Source organism: Neoarius graeffei, chromosome 27 (assembly GCF_027579695.1).
Source record: "Neoarius graeffei isolate fNeoGra1 chromosome 27, fNeoGra1.pri, whole genome shotgun sequence".
Taxonomy (NCBI): Eukaryota; Metazoa; Chordata; class Actinopteri; order Siluriformes; family Ariidae; genus Neoarius; species Neoarius graeffei.
Window position 1 is genome coordinate 6,516,950 of NC_083595.1, and position 22,097 is coordinate 6,539,046.

At 40.4% G+C, this 22,097-nt stretch overlaps 1 protein-coding gene across 3 annotated transcripts; it reads right to left on the bottom strand.

The window, feature by feature from the left end:
* Positions 1–11,674: 11,674 nt before the first annotated feature.
* On the bottom strand, positions 11,675–21,230 carry LOC132874869 (uncharacterized). 3 transcript variants are annotated; one of them, XM_060911333.1, is made up of 7 exons: positions 21,172–21,230; positions 20,651–21,013; positions 20,378–20,497; positions 18,397–18,491; positions 13,514–13,552; positions 12,426–12,540; positions 11,675–12,290 (listed from the first exon to the last, which is right to left on the bottom strand). In XM_060911333.1, the coding sequence occupies exons 1-6, from the start codon at positions 21,194–21,196 to the stop codon at positions 12,442–12,444; spliced, it is 741 nt and encodes a 246-aa protein (XP_060767316.1). In that variant the 5' UTR covers positions 21,197–21,230; the 3' UTR covers positions 11,675–12,290; positions 12,426–12,441. The 3 variants fall into 3 exon arrangements, with proteins under 3 accessions (XP_060767316.1, XP_060767317.1, XP_060767318.1); XM_060911334.1 differs by lacking the exon at positions 12,426–12,540; XM_060911335.1 differs by lacking the exons at positions 12,426–12,540; positions 13,514–13,552.
* Between the last annotated feature and the right edge of the window lie 867 nt (positions 21,231–22,097).

Consider the following 22,097-nt stretch of genomic DNA (forward strand, 5'->3'; position numbering starts at 1 on the left):
GTTACCGGCTGTATTAATTAACTAATTAGTAATGGAGTTTAGGGATTTGAAACATAGGGCTCTATAATTTAGATATAATTATGGATTATTTGAAATTCTTAATTATCTTTTTTTGACCATTAAATACCATACAGGAACCACACTGAATAATTAGACAACAACAATTAATCAGTGGAGGATATATATTCAAAGTTAATAATTTAAAAATGAAAATATATTTTTTAATTTTCTGGTTTTCAATTTCTCATAAATAAATTAATGATTGATGGAGTCCAATTTTTTTCTGCAGTGAATAGATTTGTGTGTTAAAGTAATTCTGGTGAAATGATTTCTTTATTGTGAGTCAATAGAGGTGGGGAGGTTTTCATAAGATATATTATCTTGTCATTTGATAAAAAGGGGGAAAATACATAATTTTAGACCGTTTTAGGTCTCTGAACAAACTTCTGTACAAATGTTACATTTGTTTAATAATTACTAGTGGGTTTTTAAATTATTTTTATCATTAATATACAAATGCTGTGATTTTCTTTCATTCATTTCTATCTGTTTTTGATTTTCACTTCATGTCATTACACCTGGCCACCGCTAGGGGAGCTTCTCTTCCAACTCCTTCTCTCTGGAAAGTTTCAGACCTTTACCTCAGATTATGATTTTTTTTTTTCCCCAAAACATTTGATGAAAAATACAGGCTATGGCTGTAGTATTTAAAAAAATACATTTGAAATAAATCTATTTGGAATTTGTTTACATTGAAACAAAAATTGATGATAATATCATCCTGTCAAACCAATTAAAAAACATGAACTTTTAAAGATTCAAACGTTGATGATTTGCCTTCATTTGTAAATTGTGATGGGACGTAACCCAAACTCAGGATCGAACCAAGGCACTTGGAGCTATGAGGCTACACAACATTACTGTTATTAAACCTACAGGCTCATTAATTTCTACAGGATTCATAATAAATGTCACACCCTTGCAGTTTATTTGCGTTCCATGAAGGTTTTCTCATTGTCCTTCATCTCTTTTGTAAAACACAGAGGAACAGTTTGACTCTTCTGTTCTCTTTGGCTGGATTTTTATCTGAAGCTACAAATGTATTTCCTCAACTTGAATATTTTTTGAGTCCTGATGCGTTTTAAAAAAAAATCACTTACAAATTATCAGTCAATAAAAGATCAGCGCTAATTGTCTCTCTTGTGAAATCTCACATTAATGGTATGAAAAAACACAGACATTGTGGTGTGAGCAAGATCAGCTCCCACTTCCGTATACTCCAGCGTCTGAAGCTCAACTGCTCAAGTGTTTCCTGACTGAAGCAGTTCAGCCTCTGAGTGTTTCGAGCTTGTGTACAGTGTTCAGAATTCAGCATGAAGATCGTAAAACTTCACTTCTGTGAGTAACTTCACACGTTTCTGATCCAACATTCAATATTATTTCCATACCTTGGACCTCAAATGTTGTCTTTTGAGTTTATTTTCTGCATGAATGACATGTAGGTTATTCTAATCTGAACCCTTGTGGTGTATCTGTGTGTGTTTTGTCATGATTAGATCTACTTGTGTGCTGTGGAGCTGCAGAAGGTTTCATCGAGAAGTCGGTGAATTTGGGACAAAATGTGACTCTAAAGTGTGAGGTGACTGTAAAACATGTGTTCTGGTTCCTGATGAAACCGTCAGAACCTCCAGTTTATATATTAAGCTCTTTCTCAGGCCTGTCCTTGTGGGCACAATACAGTAACACGACCTTCAGCAAGACTTTCTCCCTGCAATATAACAGCAGTTTATTTATTCACAATATCAGTACTAATGAATTAGGAGTGTATTATTGTATTCAGACTGGGTCACCTCCCGACATCAGCAGTGGAATCAGACTTTACATCCAGAGTCACTCAGCTGGTGAGTTTATTTATTATATTTACAGGAAATGTTCATGTGATAAATCAATCCTTCATTATAACTGCACTAATTGATTTATTTAATAATAAATGCCAAACTATTTGATGTTTCTCGTGTTTCCAGAGAATCAGAATCAGACAGTTGATGAAGATGAAAGGATCCGACTCTGGAGAAATCTCTTCATCATGTCAGGAATGATGAACTGTGTTGGAGTCGTTGCAGTCACAGGTGAGTTATACAGTGCCTTGAAAAAGTATTCATACCCCTTGAACGTTTTCACATTTTTCCACCTTACAACCATAAACTTAAAAGATGTGCATTAGTATTCAGCCCCCCTGCGTCAATACTTTGTAGAGCCACCTTTTGCTGCAATTACAGCTGCAAGTTTTTTGTGGTATGTCTCTACCAGCTTTGCACATCTAGACACTGAAATTTTTGCCCATTCTTCTTTGAAAAATAGCTCAAGCTCAGCCAGATTGGATGGAGAGCGTCTGTGAACAGCAATTTTCAAGTCTTGCCACAGATGCTCAATGGGATTTAGGTCTGGACTTTGACTGGGCCATTCTAACACATGAATATTCTTTGATCTAAACCATTCCATTGTAGCTTTGGCTGTATGTTTAGGGTCATTATCTTGCTGGAAGGTGAATCTCCTTCCCAGTCTCAAGTCTTTTGCAGCCTCCAACAGGTTTTCTTCCAGGATTGCCCTGTATTTAGCTCCATCCATCTTCCCATCAACTCTAACCAGCTTCCCTGTCCCTGCTGAAGAAAAGCATCCCCATAGCATGATGCTGCCACCACCATGTTTCACAGTGGGGATGGTGTGTGCAGGGTGATGAGCAGTGTTAGTTTTCCGCCACACATAGCGCTTTGCATTTAGGCCAAAAAGTTCAAATTTGTTCTCATCTGACCAAAGCACCTTCTTCCAAATGTTTGCTGTGTCCCCTACATGGCTTCTGGCAAACTGCAAACGGGACTTCTTATACCTGTCTTTCAACAATGGCTTTCTTCTTGCCACTCTTCCAAAAAGGCCAGATTTGTGGAGTGTACGACTTATAGTTGTCCTGTGCACAGATTCTCCCACCTGAGCTGTGGATTTCTGCAGCTCCTCCAGAGTGATCATGGGCCTCTTGGCTGCTTCTCTGACCAGTGCTCTCCTTGCTCTCTCTGTCAGTTTAGGTGGACGGCCATGTCTTGGTAGGTTTGCAGTTGTGCCATACTTTTTCCATTTTTGAATGATGGATTAAACAGTGCTTCTTGAGATGTTCAGAGCTTGGGATAATTTTTTTATAACCTAACCCTGCTTTAAACTTCTCCAGAACTTTATCCCTGACCTGTCTGGTGAGTTCTTTGGTCTTCATGATGCTGTTTGTTCTTCAGTGTTCTCTAACAAACCACTGAGGCCTTCACAGAACAAGCGTATTTATGCTGAGAGTAAATTACACACAGTAGAACTCTATTAACTAATTAGATGACTTCTGAAGGCAATTGATTGCACTTTATTGTATTTAGAGGTATCAGAGTGCAGGGGGCTGAATACTAATGCACACCACATTTTTCAGATTTTTATTTGTTTAAAATTTTGAAGACCATTTATCATTTTCGTTTCACTTCACAATTATGTGCTACTCTGTGTTGGTCTATCACATAAAATCTCAATAAAAAAACTTTTAAGTTTGTGGTTGTAAGGTGGAAAAATGTGAAAAAAATTCAAGGGGTATGAATACTTTTTCAAGGCACTGTAGATCATTTCCTCTGTCCAGTGTCGAGAGAAACATTAATATATTCTACACTGACTGAATTCAACACAGGCTTAATCACTTCTGTTGGAATATTTTTACCATAATCACTCCTGCATTTTGTAATTATTGTTTCAGCATTTTATTATTAATTAGAATTATTTTTATAGTAGAATCATAAAAATATATAGTTAATGTCAGAAGTTTGCATTCACTCATCATGGCAGTTTTGTGCTTTCAATGGTTCCTTTGACCTGTTCATTTTCTGTGGCAGAATAATTGTACAAAATATATCTTTAATAGACAAAAAATAATTTAGTGCATGAGATGTAATTCATTTTGGGGTTTTTTGAATCAACACAGCATCAAAATTATACATACAGGGTAAAAATATTGACCCTGTATGTATAATTATATCATCATTCATATTATTGATTCAGTGATGCTCAAAGCTCCAAAATGTTTTTAAGTTTTAAATTGCCAAGGCCAGAAACTCTGAACTTCCTGTCAGTGATGATGATGATTGACTACAGCTGGTAGCTTCTCTGTAAGTTCTCTGTAAGGAGGTGTAGCTCTTTTCCTAAGCCACTTTCCTGGAAGATCCTCACTGAGACTTTGGATCCCATCAGCTGAGAGTAAATTGGTGCAAATGTTCAGAACAACCCAGGAAACATCAACTCACAGGCCTGCCATGAACTGGAAGCTTCTGGAATACCATTGTCACTGTCTATAGTTAAATGAGTTTTACATCACCATGGACTGAGAGACTGCCGTCTAAGAAAGAAGCCCCTGCTCCAAACTCGATACCTTCAACCTCGACTAAAATCTGCAGCTGATCGCATGGACAAAGAAAAAGCCTTCTGGAGGAAACTTTTATGGTCAGAGGAGACAAAGATTGAGGTGTTTGGCCACATAGACCAGAGGTACGTTTGGAGGAGTAAAAGTGAGGCATTCAACCCCAAGAACTCTGAACCAACTGTTAAAGTGCATATCCTGGACCAATTTAATTTTTTTTTATATGAAAGTATGTCGGCGGGACAGTGGTGTAGTGGTTAGCGCTGTCGCCTCACAGCAAGAAGGTCCGGGTTCGAGCCCCGTGGCCGGCGAGCGCCTTTCTCTGTGGAGTTTGCATGTTCTCCCCGTGTCCATGTGGGTTTCCTCTGGGTGCTCCGGTTTCCCCCACAGTCCAAAGACATGCAGGTTAGGTTAACTGGTGACTCTAAATTGACCGTAGGTGTGAATGGGAGTGTGAATGGTTGTCTGTGTCTATGTGTCAGCCCTGTGATGACCTGGCGACTTATCCAGGGTGTACCCCGCCTTTCACCCGTAGTCAGCTGGGATAGGCTCCAGCTTGCCTGCGACCCTGTAGAAGGATAAAGCGGCTAGAGATAATGAGATGAGATGAGATGAAAGTATGTCCCTTTACACAATCATCCAGAAGGGTAATTTTGCACAAGGTTATCTGTCTACAGCAGAAAAAAATAAAATAACAAAACGCTTCTGGAAAAATCCCAAGGGAGTCTGGAGCCAGATTAGTGACATCACCTGCGGAACCACCAGCAGGCTGCGAGAGCTTGCACAGTTTCAGTGCACAGCCTGTGACGACCAAGTTTAGCAGCTAGCGATTTTGCATTGAAATATGAAATTATCACCTGAGCGCAATGTTACTTCACCTTTGGATGAAGAATATAATGAGATGTCAGAATTATTTCTTACCCTGGCAACAGTCAACTTGTGAATTGCCGATTTTCTTCTTTTTCTCGGCTCTGCTTGGTCCTCGGCTTCGAGGGCCTCAGTGGATGCGGCACTTCGCCTTCTGTCAGGGGAGACGAACACGGCTGGCTCCTTTGGTGATGCTGACACAGATGGAGATGGTGTTGCTTTGGGCATTCTGGCATATGAAACTGCATCTTTTTTTCAGATCAAGTTGCCTCGCGAAGCCCATTTCCCACTGCAAATAGTTCCCAAAGTCGTCGGGCCTTGTGCAGTGAGCACCGCAAATAATGCTGTAGTGTGTAGCATGTAGCCAATTTTTCCGGGTGCCTCACACGAAGCGCTCCCATTTCTCTCTCGTTGTCCGGGCTTTTGGAAAACGATGAGTACTAATCCCATCAAGATTGGTGTTGCTACACCCTCCGACAATACATCTGTTAACCATTTTAATAATTACGTGATAACGTTGAAGAAATTTGCAGAAAACCACCAGATCGTTTTCTCATAAACAAACCAGTGCTGATGTAGGATTCATAGGGAGGTGTCCCACACGTGACGTCACGAAAATCAGTGTTTGCAGGGAAATCCAAATGCCAAGTTTTTTCAGAGGTGGGCCAATTCGCCTCAAATGGCTTGATTTCAACTGAATTTTTCTGGTATTGCGCAAGGTAAAAAAATTGCACAAAATGCAAAATGTGACTGTAAGGATTTATTCTTAATTGTAAGGATTTATTCTTGATCTCAGTTTAACGAAGACTGACATGTGCAAAGATTTTGTGTTTAATCTTATGTGGACATTCCATTGCTATTGCTCTGTGCTATCTTAAGAACAGGCTGTGCGTAAAGAATGGCCTTTGATATCTTTGATATCTGTCTGAACATTCTATCAGAACATCTTGCTTATTATTGATGTAGATAATTTGACCTGCCCAGACCAAGGTCTCCTCACTCGCACGCAAGTCTGCACCCCCCCCCCCCCCCCACACACACACACACAGAGCTGATGTCTCACACACACACACACAGCTGCAGTGATATCACTCACTCACACACACACACCCACACACACACCCTCACTCTCACACTTTCTCTCACACACTTTCTCTCACACACATGTATAAAAGCTGTCCGTATTTTCTGGTCTTTGGGGACTTGTGAATAAAAATTGTGAACTTATGGGGGTTCCTGTCTTTCTTCGCAACTCACCCCAGAGCTCTGGGTGATATGGGGGGGACTGATCTCGAGATGGTGATCGCTCCGGTTGGGGCAAGAGGGAGAGACGGTAAATCTCTGACCTAACAAATATTATACTTGGTCATTTATTTATTGAGGAAAATTAGTCAATATTACATATCTGTGAGTGGCAAAAGTATGTGAACCTCTAGGATTAGCAGTTAATTTGAAGGTGAAATTAGAGTCAGGTGTTTACAATCAGGTGTGTGTGGGCACCCTGTTTTATTTAAAGAACAGGGATCTATCAAAGTCTGAGCTTCACAACACATGTTTGTGGAAATGTATCATGGCACGAACAAAGGAGATTTCTGAGGACCTCAGAAAAAGCGTTGTTGATGCTCATCAGGCTCGAAGAGGTTACAAAACCATCTCTAAAGAGTTTGGACTCCACCAATCCACAGTCAGACAGATTGTGTACAAATGGAGGAAATTCAAGACCATTGTTACCCTCCCCAGGAGTGGTTGACCAACAAAGATCACTCCAAGAGCAAGGCGTGTAATAGTCGGCGAGGTCACAAAGGACCCCAGGGTAACTTCTAAGCAACTGAAGGCCTCTCTCATATTGGCTTATATTAATGTTCATGAGCTCACCATCAGGAGAGCACTGAACAACAATGGTGTGCATGGCAGGGTTGCAAGGAGAAAGACACTGCTCTTAGAACTGCTCTTAAATAAAACTTTTTGGTTTAAATGAGAAGCGTTATGTTTGGAGAAAGGAAAACACTGCATTCCAGCATAAGAATCTTATTCCATCTGTGAAACATGGTGGTGGTAGTATCATGGTTTGGGCCTGTTTTGCTGCATCTGGGCCAGGATGACTTGCCATCATTGATGGAACAATGAATTCTGAATTATACCAGCGAATTCTAAAGGAAAATGTCAGGACATCTGTCCATGAGCTGAATCTCAAGAGAAGGTGGGTCATGCAGCAAGACAACGACCCCAAGCACACAAGTCGTTCTACCGAAGAATGGTTAAAGAAAAATAAAGTTAATGTTTTGGAATGGCCAAGTCAAAGTCCTGACCTTAATCCAATCGAAATGTTGAGGAAGGACCTGAAGCGAGTAGTTCATGTGAGGAAACCCACCAACATCCCAGAGTTGAAGCTGTTCTGTACGGAGGAATGGGCTAAAATTCCTCCAAGCCGGTGTGCAGGACTGATCAACAGTTACCGGAAACATTTAGTTGCAGTTATTGCTGCACAAGGGGGTCACACCAGATACTGAAAGCAAAGGTTCACATACTTTTGCCAGTCACAGATATGTAATATTGGATCATTCTCCTCAATAAATAAATGACCAAGTATAATATTTTTATCTCATTTGTTTAACTGGGTTCTCTTTATCTACTTTTAGGACTTGTGTGAAAATCTGGTGATGTTTTAGGTCATATTTATGCAGAAATATAGAAAATTCTAAAGGGTTCACAAACTTTCAAGCACCACTGTACATTTGTGGCTTCATATGCACACCGTCATCAGCAACCAGAGGAGCCTGTGCTTAGTCCTTCCCAAGTGCAGGACTAACAGACTTAAAAACTCCTTTGTCCCTCATGCCATCAGACTGTACAACTCCTCTCGGGGGGGGGGTAACAGGAGGACAGAGGACGGGAAGGAGCAGCAGTAGCCTAGCCTGACAAAAAGCAGTACTGGATAATGTGCAATATAATGTGCAATACCTCTCCTGCTGGACTTTTTTTCCATATCTTATTCTTTTTTATATTTGTATATGTAAATACTTAATTTTATTTAATTTATCTAGAAGTTTTCTCTATTTTCTATTCTCCTGTAATGATGCTACTGGAATTTTAATTTCCCTGAGGGAACCCTCCCAAAGGGATCAATAAAGTTCTGTCTAATCTAATCTAATATGAAAATCCAGCCAAAGAGAACAGAAGAGTCAAACTGTTCCTCTGTGTTTTACAAAAGAGATGAAGGACAACAAGAAAACCTTCATGGAATGCAAATAAACTGCAAGGGTGTGACATTTATTATGAATCCTGTAGAAATTAATGAGCCTGTAGGTTTAATAGCAGTAATGTAGTGTAGCCTCATAGCTCCAAGTGCCTTGGTTCGATCCTGAGTTTGGATTACGTCCCGTCACAATTTACAAATGAAGGCAAATCATCGACATTTGAATTTTTAAAAGCTCATGCTTTAATTGGGGGCGGAATGCTGGTGTAGTGGTTAGCACTGTCGCCTCACACCAAGAAGGTCCTGGGTTCAAGCTCAGCGGCCAGCAAGGACCTTTCTGTGTGGAGTTTGCATATTCTCCCCGTGTCTGCGTGGGTTTCCTCCGGGTGCTCTGGTTTGCCCCAGAGTCCAAAAGACATGCAGGATAATTGGTGGCTCTAAATTGACCGTAGTTGTGAATGTAAGCATGAATGGTTGTTTGTCTCTGTGTCAGCCCTGCGATGACCTGGCGATTTGTCCAGGGTGTACCCCGCCTCTCGCCGATAGTCAGCTAGGATAGGCTCCAGCTTGCCTGCGACCCTGTAGAACAGGCTAAGCGGCTACAGATAATGGATGGATGGATGTTTTAATTGGTTTGACAGGATGATGATATAAATCAATTTATGTTTCAATGTAAGGAAATCCTAAATAGATTTATTTGAAATGCAATTTTTAAAAATACTACAGCCTGTATGTTTCATCAACAGTTTGGTGAAAAATATCATAATCTAGGGTACAGGTCTGAAACTTTCCAGAGAGAACATGTTGGTAAGAGAAGCTCCCCTAACGGTGGCCAGGTGTAATGACATGAAGTGAAAATCAAAAACAGATAGATAGAATGAAATGAAAATGTTAACATTTGTATATTAATGATAGAATAATTAAAACACCCACAAGTGATTATTAAACAAATGTAACCTGTAGCATCATCTTTATCATCGGACAGTGAAACTGTTGCCAGCAAATTTAGTACCATCTCCTTCTCCCCTACCGAAGTGTAAGACATTTTACTTTCATTGGACGTGAATAAAGCAACTGGCCCCAATAAGATCCCAGCGAGGCTGTTAAGGGGCTCTGCACTTTACATCTGTGATTCTCTATGCTCCTTGTTCAACAAATGTCTCAGCTTGGGGAAAGTCCCGTCCTTGTGGAAACTGGCAAATATCATCCCTATTCACAAGGGCGGGGACTGTCAAACTATAGGCCCATTTCACTACTGTCGGTGGCTTCAAAAGTAATGGAACGGTGCATTTACAACAAAATCATCAATCACATTGCCGCCCAACTGTACAAACTTTAGTATAGCTCTTTGAAGGGGTTATCTACTGTTGATCAGCTATTAAAGGTTCTCCATGAGATAGGCCAACTTCTTGACATTAGAATCCAAACTGATGCAGTATACCTAGACTTTGCCAAGGGTTTTGATAGAGTAGACCACCATCTACTGCTCATGAAGCTGCGGCGGTTTGGCATTACGGGTAAACTTTTGGACTGATTCAAAGACTACCTCTCTGATTGTTATCAGAGAGTGATTCTCTTGGGCAAAATGTCGGAGCCACTCCCAGTACTTTGTGGAGTGCCACAGGGCTCTATACTTGGGCCCTTGTTGTTCCTTGTGTTTATCAATGACTTACCCTGCGTAGTCACGTCATCGTCTGTTGCATTATATGCCAACGACACTAAGTGCTACTGCTCAATTAACATCCCTGAGGACAGTGCAAGCCTGTAAAACGATCTTGACAGCATATGCAGTTGGTGCGATCTCTGGAGGACGGACCTTAATCAGTCTAAGAGTGGGCTTCTGTCGTTCACGAGAAGCTCCAAGCCTCTACTGAACACGTACCAACTGAAAGATGCACCTGTCAAAATGACTGAGTCACAGAAGGACCTTGGTGTTACAGTTACATCATGTCTCAAGTGGAACTCTCATGTCCAATTGGCTTAAAGCGAGTAAAATATTGGGCTTTGTTAGAAGATCCACGTTTGAGGTTAGAGATACCAAGGTGCGAAAGGCACTTTACATCTCTCTGGTCAGAAGCTGTTTGGCGTCCTGCTCTCAGGTCTAGGCTCTGCAATCAGTTATCTTGCTTTACTCAGTTGAGAGAATCCAGAGATGCATAACTAAGTACATTCTATCTCTTCCCCTCAGATCCGACATCAACTACAAGGACAGACTGTTAAAGCTAGGACTCCTTCCCTTGTGCTACTGGCATGAGTACCTGGACCTTGTTTATCTTTTCAAATCAATGTCAACAGACCTTAATATTTCTATCAGTGTACCTAGAAGGTTTACGAGGCGATTAGATCAGTCCAGGGGAACTATGTTAAATGTACCCAAGGCTAATACTGTAACTTTTCAGACCAGTTCTTATATTCGGGGCCCTAGAATCTGAAACATTTTACCCCCCCCCCCCCCCCCCCCCCCACTTAAGGAAAAGGAATCAATCACTTTCACAGTTTAAGAAGGATCTTTTTTCATATTATAGTAATTTAACTAGGCTTTATTTCAACATCGACAGGCCACAGACTTTTAAATCCATGTGTGTGAAATGTCATACATGTTGGCCAATCTCCACCCTCGGCACCAGCTTGCGCTGCCACTAGTTTGTAGATATTCCCGGACCGTTTATACCTTTTTGTCCAACTTGTATTTTGTATTATTTATTGTTGATTTATTTATTGTACTACTTAATTTTGTAATTTTGTGGGACCTCAGGTATTGGAGCTTATTGCTCTGTTAAGGACTCCCTGACATATTTAACAGTGAAGTTTATAAATAAAATAAATAAAAAATAAAAGATTTGGACAGAAATTTGTTCAGAGACCTAAAACAGTTGAAAATTATGTATTTTTTCTCTTTAGAAATATTTCAGTTTATAATATACCAGGACTGCATGAAGAATGTGGAATACAAATTTAGCCCTTCAGAAACTGTATTTCTGGACCTGGCCAAGTGAACACAAACGCCCAGCAGGGGGCAGTAAAAAGCAGGAGGGATAAAACACTTTTTGTGAGACCCAGGGGGTCACTGTGAATTTGATCCCCATACAGAAAGAAATGAAATGAAGGTATTTACATTTATTGTGTTGGTTTGGTGTGAGATATCAAGATGCTGTGTTTGAGTCTGAGGCTGAGTGTGAGGATTCAAGAGAGCTTTATTGTCAATACGTCCATATACAAGTACACAGTGCACTGAAATACTGTTTCCCTCAGACTCCACATGGTGCATTTATAGAGAAATAGAAGATTACAGCACAAGGTATAAAATAACTATCTGTAGCTATCTAAGTAAATATCTAGCTATCTAAACACCATAACATAAATGACGAGACAAAGACAGGTGCAAAGTGATGGGGACAGATGTGAAAAAAGTGCTGTGTATAAGAGGAATAAAACACTTGGGGATGTGCTGTTATGGGAAAATAATCAACTGCAGGGTGGTAACAGTAACTCCACTTCATTGCACCACCCTGTCACTGATTCTGATTCTAAACTCAGGGGAGAATTTTACTGCAGAAGGTCACACTGTGAGAACGAGGAGCGGATGAAGGAGCTGTACACGTGTGAAATGTTTTAGCATGCAGACCATAACCACAATCATGTAGCACAGCTTATAAAAAGAAAAAAAAAGAAAAAAAAAACACCAATGACCAGTGTGTGTGTGTGTGTGTGTGTGTGTTACATCACAGGGTGAAACAGAACAAACTCCACCACAGTGTAGCTGCTTTCATGAAGCCCTTTTGGAAACCAACTCTGTAAAACAGCATAAAGTCATGAGCACTGTGTGTACATTTATCTGTTAAATGCATTTCAATAATTGTTGTTGTTTTTTTACTTTAAAATAGAATTCATGCACATAGTTATGCTTTTAAATAAGTTTAAGAATACCTTAAAATAGCAAAGTTTAATTGAGAGTGAACAGGTTGATTCTGCCACCTGTCCCGGTTTTTCCTGATTGTCCCGGATTTTCATGGTCTGTCCCGGAAAAAAAAAATCCGGGACACTGAATGTCCCGGTTTTTTGTACATGATGGGCAAAATGTGTATTTCAACTTGCGAGCCAGCTGAGAACCAGTTTGCTTTTCCATAGCTCGCCGTGCTAAGCGGAGCCACGTCATTACGTCGCTGAATACGTCATTACGTCGCTGTATATGTCAGTTACGGCGCTACGTTTACATAAACCGTGGCGCGAATATCAAAGCAAAAACAACAGCATTAATAATAATAATGGATGACTTCGCGTTTGTACAGCTGTTGCTTCTCGTCGCTTAAAAATGGCGATCTTTCGCGGTCTTGTTATTGTTGTTGGTCTTAACAACTCCGCCCCCCCGCTGACGTAAGCGGTTCTTTCCTCTGGCCCAGCAGAGAGTTGGTGCTAGCCTGGAACTGGTTTTTCTGGCCCCAGAGCCAGTTCTTTGTCAGTGGAAACAGAAAACCCGGTTCCAAACGAAGCACTGGCCCCGAACCAGCCCTGGAACTGCTTTGGTGGAAAAGGGGCAAATGGAGGATGCTTGGACTGATAAAAGAAACAGACTCTCTGTTGCAATGGTGAAGGCTGAGCTTCAAGTCAGGCTAAACTTTCAGTTGTCCTGTACTGAGTTCAAGACATTCATTGAAAATCAGCCAGGACTCATAGCAGCAGCAAAGAAAAACACCAAATATAAATGGAAGATTAGGTAAGCTTTTGGTGAATTAAATGAAATAGTGTAGTACATACTCCTGTATGTACTGTATGTGCCCAGTTATATCAGTTACATGTCCTCCTATGTATTTGTTTAGCCAAGAGCAGCAAGCAGCAGAGGCACAGGCAAGCACAAGCAAAGCACACACCACACTCTAAGCAATCAGCTAAGCTGTTTGACACGACACCTTACATTGTTACATTTAGGTATTCTTAGATACAATGAAAAATTAGATTATTTATTTTTATTCCACATAAGCAAACAAACAGAACTTAATTATGTATTCCCCTTTTACCTGTGCCCAGTACTGCCCCCAGGTGTCCACAACCAAAAACTGTTGGAAATAAACCAAAATAATGAAGACCTGCTATATTACGTAAAGCAATTAACTAAACAAATAACTAGCCAAAGCGTCATTTTTACTAAGTAGAGCAATACAATTTCAGCGTAGAAGGGCGATTTTTGTCTTGGGTTAGATGTGCGAAGGGCGCCGTTGCTTACAAGCAAAAAGGTCGATTGGAAAGTCGAAATGTCCAGGATTTTTGTCAGACACAGGTGGCAACCCTATTCTTTACACTAATGAAATCTGTCACCATTCACACCAACACACTTTTCACACTAACAGTCGGGTCTAGAAGTATTTGGACACTGACACGATTTTTGTCATTTCCCCCTCAGTACCCCACCACAGTGGATTTGAAATGAAGCAATGTGATTGAAGAGGAGATTTTCAGCTTTAACACAAGGGCGTTAACAATTATATTGCACTGAAGAATTGCAGCCATTTTTTAAACATAGTCCCTCAATTTTCACAGGCTGTCCGAGTAATGGGACAACTGGCTGATAAGCAGTTTCATGGCCAGTTACAGTCAGTTTCCTCATTAATTCATGGAAAATTAAGGAGATAAAATGTCTGGAGTTGATTCCAAGTGTTGAATTTGCATTTTGTAGCCATTTATGGGAACACTCAATATGTGGTCCAAAGAGGTGTTTATGCAAGAGAAGGAGGACATCATGAGGCTGAAAACAGTGAGCAGATACCTTCAGAGACATCAAATCAACAATTTGGTACATTCTTCAAAAAAGGAAAGTACTGGTGAGCTCAGAAATGCCAAAAGGCCTGGAAGACCACAGAAGTCAATTAAAGTGGATGATCATAGAATTCTTTCCTTGGTGAAGAAAAACTCGTTCAGAACATCCAGCCGAATCAAGAACATTCTTCAGGAGTGAGGCCTATCATTTTCAAAATCCACATTCCAGAGAAAGGCCAGATTAGATTTTGCAAGAAAGCCTGCTCAGTTCCGGAACAAGATTCTTGGACAGATGAAACCAAGATTAACTTGGACCAGAATGATGGGAAGAGAAGAGTATGGAGAAGGAAAGGAAGGACTCATGATCCAAAGCGCACCATTGCATCTGTAAACATGGTGGACATGGTCATGTACCGCTGCTAATGGAACTGGGTCACTGGTGTTTATTGATCATGTGACTGCTGATAGAAGTTGCAGGATGAATTCTGAAGTGTATAGAGCAGGGGTGTCAAACCTGATCCATAAAGGGCCGTGTGGCTGCAGGTTTTCATTCCAGCCATGCAGCAGCACCCTGATTTGGCTTATTCAATCAACTGACACACCCACCCTTTAATCAAGGGTGGGTGTGGCTGCAAGTATTTGACTGTGTGAAGACAGTTCAGTTGATTGAATGAGCCAAGTCAGGTGTGCTGCTGCATGGCTGGAATGAAAACCTGCAGCCACAAGGCCCTTTATGGATCAGGTTTGACACCCCTGGTATAGAGCTTTACTTTCTGCTCAGATTCAGTCTAATGCAACAAAACTGAGGACAGTGCTTTACAGTCCAGAGGGATAATGACTCAAAACAGACTGCCAAAGCAAAAAAAAAGCTTCTAAGGTAAATATGAAATGGAATGTTATGAAATGGTCAAGTCAGTCACCTGATGTCAACCCAGCTGAGCATGCTTTTCACTTCCTGAAGAACAAACTGAAGGCAGAAAGAACGCATAGCAGCAACTGGGGAATAAGCAGCAAGAAGCTATGGGGAAGCCATGGCCTAAATGTTAGCAAAGCAGTTTCAGGCCAAAAGGTCACCAGTTTAATTGCCTGGAAGACCAGGAATGGCTGAAGTGCCGTTGACCAAGGCACCTCACTACCAACTGCTCCCCAGGCTGCCCACTGCTGTGGATATGCCAGGATCTGGATAAGAGCGTCTGCTAAATGCCTGTAATGTAATGTAGTGTAAACTGAAGGCAGGTGCCGTAAAGGCTCAGCAAAGCAACTCAAGGGAGGAAACATTTGGTGATGTGTGTGGTATCCAGACTTCAGGCGGTCACTGACTGCAAAGGATTTTCATTCAAGTATTCAAAATAATCCTTATATCTTTAAATTATTATTTTGTCCCATTACTTCTGAGCCAGTGAAAATGGAGGAACTATGTAAAAAGTGGCTGTAATTCCAAAACAGTTAATGTGATTTTTTTTTTTTTTTGCAAAAGCGCTTCAATTAAAGCTGAAAGTCGACATTTCAATCACATCTTGATGGCTTCATTTCAAATCCATTGTGGTGGTGTAAAAAGGCAACAATGCCAAAATTGCATCACTGTCTGAATACTTATGGAGCTGACTTCATAACACTGCACAAACCAACGCTGTGTACAACCCCGATTCCAAAAAAGTTGGGACAAAGTACAAATTGTAAATAAAAACGGAATGCAATAATTTACTAATCTCAAAAACTGATATTGTATTCACAATAGAACATAGACAACATATCAAATGTCGAAAGTGAGACATTTTGAAATTTCATGCCAAATATTGACTCATTTGAAATTTCATGACAGCAACACATCTCAAAAAAGTTGGGACAGGGGCAATAAGAGGCTGGAAAAGTTAAAGGTACAAAAAAGGAACAGCTGGAGGACCAAATTGCAACTCATTAGGTCAATTGGCAATAGGTCATTAACATGACTGGGTATAAAAAGAGCATCTTGGAGTGGCAGCGGCTCTCAGAAGTAAAGATGGGAAGAGGATCACCAATCCCCCTAATTCTGCGCCGACAAATAGTGGAGCAATATCAGAAAGGAGTTCGACAGTGTAAAGATGTTCAAAGCGTTTGAACATCTCATCATCTACAGTGCATAATATCATCAAAAGATTCAGAGAATCTGGAAGAATCTCTGTGCGTAAGGGTCAAGGCCGGAAAACCATACTGGGTGCCCGTGATTTTCGGGCCCTTAGACGGCACTGCATCACATACAGGCATGCTTCTGTATTGGAAATCACAAAATGGGCTCAGGAATATTTCCAGAGAACATTATCTGTGAACACAATTCACCGTGCCATCTGCCGTTGCCAGCTAAAACTCTATAGTTCAAAGAAGAAGCCGTACAGTATCTAAACATGATCCAGAAGCGCAGACGTCTTCTCTGGGCCAAGGCTCATTTAAAATGGACTGTGGCAAAGTGGAAAACTGTTCTGTGGTCAGACGAATCAAAACTTGAAGTTCTTTATGGAAATCAGGGATGCCGTGTCATTCGGACTAAAGAGGAGAAGGACGACCCAAGTTGTTATCGGCGCTCAGTTCAGAAGCCTGCATCTCTGATGGTATGGGGTTGCATTAGTGCGTGTGGCATGGGCAGCTTACACATCTGGAAAGACACTATCAATCCTGAAAGGTATATCCAGGTTCTAGAGCAACATATGCTCCCATCCAGACGACGTCTCTTTCAGGGAAGACCTTGCATTTTCCAACATGACAATGCCAAACCACATACTGCATCAATTACAGCATCATGGCTGCGTAGAAGAAGGGTCCGGGTACTGAACTGGCCAGCCTGCAGTCCAGATCTTTCACCCATAGAAAACATTTGGTGCATCATAAAACGGAAGATATGACAAAAAAGACCTAAGACAGTTGAGCAACTAGAATCCTACATTAGACAAGAATAGGTTAACATTCCTATCCCTAAACTTGAGCAACTTGTCTCCTCAGTCCCCAGACGTTTACAGACTGTTGTAAAGAGAAAAGAGGATGTCTCACAGTGGTAAACATGGCCTTGTCCCAACTTTTTTTTAGATGTGTTGTTGTCATGAAATTTAAAATCACCTAATTTTTCTCTTTAAATGATACATTTTCTCACTTTAAACATTTGATATGTGAGCCATTCCACCGAATCGGTGCCATTTCCGTCCCTAGAAAATTATATGTATAAATGCACATAAAAATGTACTTTAAAATACATTTCCTTATTACGCAGAATGTCCTGCACATTGATCTGATTTCAAATTTAAGATATATAATTGTAAGGATTAATAAAAACTACCTAAAACACTGAAAAATAGCATGTGTAACCTGTCCCCGCACTCTAACTTTATACTTAACTATGAAATATTATGATTAAAATCCTTCAGAAACAGTATTTCTTTTGCACTGTTGTGTGACTCCATATCCTATCCATGGTTTAAATATATTTTTTCATAAGAAATCCACAATATCTTAGTTAAAATACACATTTTAGTCGTGTACCTGGGTTTTCACTCAATCCTGTTACCCAAACATATTACCCCATCTGACAAATTTGGAACATTCCATAAATCACATGCTCAACAGGAAGTTACATCAGTTGTGTCTTCTGAAGGCCATGGGAAGACAAAGTTAGTTCTCTCATTTACTTTTCTGTATATTTAATGATTTTTTAACTTTGACTGATAAGGTCAATGTCAACATACTGTCCTGTTACTTAAATTATTTCTTAGATGATATTTGTTTATTTTAAAAATACAGATTTTTGGTAAATCACTAGAATGTGCTAAGTGTGATCATGCTATTAGCGATGACGCCATGTGGCTTAATTCCATGTACAGTATTAGCTAATCCTAGGCTAAGTAACTCAGTCCTGTTACTTTCAGAGTTTTGGTAACAGGACTGAAAAAAATGCAGCCATCTTTGGCTTCCAAACCTTGTAACGTAGCCTGAGGTTGACCAATACTACATTTTGAATAGTTAAATATGTGCGTTATTATAATCAGTGTTGAAAAGATATAACAAATTAAGTTTAATTTGGGAGTGGTACAACAAGCAAATGGCACCCATTCGGTGGAATGTCCCATATATAATTATAATTATATGAGAGAGAGAGAGAGAGAGAGAGAGAGAGATATCCTACCACAGTGCTGGTGTTGCCCTGATGCTGCTGTAAACACGGGTCTGGAGGTTGTGCTTGGGCTTTTGGAGTTCTATTGCAGCGGCAAACTATAAAACCTAAAACATCACATTTCATTTAGAATGAAATTAAAAACAATCATGACTTTATGATACACCGTCTCATGGACACATAACCCTAATTCACAGGTTCTCGAATTTTACATTCAGGGACCTTCCATCTATCTATCCATCCATTATCCATAACTGCTTATCCTGTGCAGGGTTGTGGGCGAGCTGGAGCCTATCCCAGCTGACTATGGGCGAGAGGCGGGGTACACCCTGGACAATTTGCCAGGTCATCGCACGGCTGACACACAGAGACACAACCATTCATACTCACATTCATACCAATTTAGAGCCACCAGTTAGCCTAACCTACATGTCTTTGGACTGTGGGGGAAACCGGAGCACCCAGAGGAAACCCATACAGACATGGGGAGAACATGCAAACTCCACACAGAAAGGCCCTTGGTGACCACTGGGCTCGAACCTAGAACCTTCTTGCTGTGAGGTGACAGCGCTAACCACTACACCACCATGCTGCGTATTCAGGGACCTTTAACTGTCAAATGTATTTCATATATCGGACCCCTTTGGGACACTTATGAAAGTGTCTTAAGCTCATTGTTTAAATGTACACAATGATACTGTATTTCGATTATGTTGAAGCCATATTCCAAAATTTTCCACCAGTGGAACATTTGGTCCCAGTTGACATTATTTATAGTTAAGCTGACTGACGTGAGCAACTGAGTCAAACAGGACAACAGTCATAATAATTATTAATATAAATTTGAAAATGGTGGATTATGATTTAACATAAGTTAAAGACAATGTGAAACTTAATACAAAGAAAAAAAAACACACAACCACAGAGTCCACTTTGAGAACCACTCACTGCTCTAAATCAATAACATGACTATAATTTAAAAAAGAAAAAAAAAAAGTAGTAAATTGACAGTTCAATATACAACTCTGTCTTTTGTACATTACAAAAGTAATTTAATTTTGTAATGTAGTAAATTGATCTGGGGTGCCAGAATTTACAATTTAGACATAACATTCAAGATTTTATTGTCGCCTTGCTCCATCGGAATGTGAAAATGACACTTCGAGTGAAAAACAAAATGGAGGATCTGCTAATTACGAAGCAGCATCACAACAGTTTTTTGCCTCGCTGTTTTCTGATCTGGAGAAAACGTTGCCATGTTGTCTACAGACTCAGACTCAGGGTTTTGTGGTGCAGTGTTTTCTCTCGACCTGCTCTGATTTTTTTGATAGCAAAGCGGAGACCTCTTGCAATGGTATTAGATTCACTGAATAAAGAAGAACTTTTAGGCAGCACTGTGTATTCAGATGAAGTGTATTCAACTGTATGGGTTTCTATAAGTAAGACTTTATAGTGAGCTATTAGTGACAGTCAGATACACGATGCCAACAGGTTAACCCTTTAAACTCTCAGACTTGATCAGATCTAGTTGACAAACCACCACCACCACAAGAACAACAACCTTTTGCAAAAAAGGAATATTCTGGAGGATATTTACACTCACGGAAGCACGGTGGTGTAGTGGTTAGCACTGTCGCCTCACAGCAAGAAGGTCCTGGGTTCGAGCCCCATGGCCGGCGAGGGCCTTTCTGTGTGGAGTTTGCATGTTCTCCCCATGTCCATGTGGGTTTCCTCCGGGTGCTCCGGTTTCCCCCACAGTCCAAAGACATGCAGGTTAGGTTAACTGGTGACTCTAAATTGACCGTAGGTGTGAATGTGAGTGTGAATGGTTGTCTGTGTCTATGTGTCAGCCCTGTGATGACCTGGCGACTTGTCCAGGGTGTACCCCGCCTTTTGCCCATAGTCAACTGGGATAGGCTCCAGCTTGCCTGCGACCCTGTAGAAGGGTAAAGCGGCTAGAGATAATGAGATGAGATGAGATATTTACACTCACCTGCGAAGGCAACAATGCAGATTATTAAAAGTATGATGAAGAGACTTCGCCAGAGTGTGACACCTTTGCATTTATCTGCTGACTGATTCGACTGCTTTTCATCTTCAGATGTCTGATTCTCTGGAAATGACACCATGCATTTAACCTTTAGATGAAATACTCAGTTTATGTACAAAGACATATTTCTTTGATTTTGGCAACATGTGGTACGAGTTTAAATTATGATCAAAAATGATGAAATTTCTTACATTAATCTTCAATCAATAAACTCACCAGCTGAGTGACTCTGGATGTAAAGTCTGATTCCACTGCTGATGTTGGGAGGTGTGTTGATATCAGATTGTGAACAAGTTTGAATACAATAATACACTCCTAATTCATTAGTACTGATATTGTGAATAAATAAACTGCTGTTATATTGCAGTGAGAAAGTCTTGTTGAAGGTTGTGTTACTGTAGTCTGCCCTCAGGGACTGGCTTGAGTAAGAGTGTAATATATAAACTGGAGGTTCTGACGGCTTCATCAGGAACCAGAACACATCTCTTACAGACACCTCACACTTTAGAGTCACATTTTGTCTCAAATTCACCGACTTCTCGATGAAACCTTCTGCAGCTCCACAGCACACAAGTAGATCTAATCATGACAAAACACACACAGATACACCACAAGCGTTCAGATTAGAATAACCTACATGTCATTCATGCAGAAAATAAACTCAAAAGACAACATTTTAGGTCCAAAGTATAGAAATAATATTAGATGTTGGATCAGAAACGTGTGAAGTTACTCACAGAAGTGAAGTTTTACGATCTTCATGCTGAATTCTGAACACTGTATACAAACCCGAAACACTCAGAGGCTGAACTGCTTCAGTCAGGAAACACTTGAGCAGTTGAGCTTCAGACGCTGGAGTATACGGAAGTGGGAGCTGATCTTGCTCACACCACAATGTCTGTGTTTTTTCACAACATTAATGTGAGATTTCACAAGAAAGACAGTTAGCGCTGATCTTTTATTGACTTTGATAATATTTCAGTGATTTTGACACATATTAACTCACGACTCACAGAAAATATTCAAATTGAGGAAATACATTTGTAGCTTCAGACAAAAATCCAGCCAAAGAGAACAGAAGAGTCAAACTGTTCCTGTGTTTTACAAAAGAGATGAAGGACAACAAGAAAACCTTCATGGAACGCAAATAAACTGCAAGGGTGTGACATTTATTATGAATCCTGTAGAAATGAATGAGCCTGTAGGTTTAATAACAGTAATGTAGTGTAGCCTCATACTGTAGCTACAAGTGCCTTGGTTCGATATTGAGTTTGGATTACGTCCAGGGGTGCAGATCCGATGTCAGGATTGGGGGGGACACAAAAGTGATTTTTTTTTTTTTGCGCCCATATGCAAATCATACCATGCAACCATAAATCACAACTTCGTAGAGGCTCGCCACATCATTCAAAAAGTACTGCACAGGGAATTATTTGTCTGAAAATACATTTGTTTGTACAATTTTTAATAATTTAGGGGATTTTTATTGGGGGGGACAATTCATGTTTTTCAGAAATTGGGGGGGTCATGTCCCCACCGTCCCCCCCGGGATCTGCACCCATGGTTATGTCCTATCACAATTTACAAATGAAGGCAAATCATCGATATTTGAATTTTTAAAAGCTCATGATTTAATTGGTTTCACAGGATGATATTATCATAA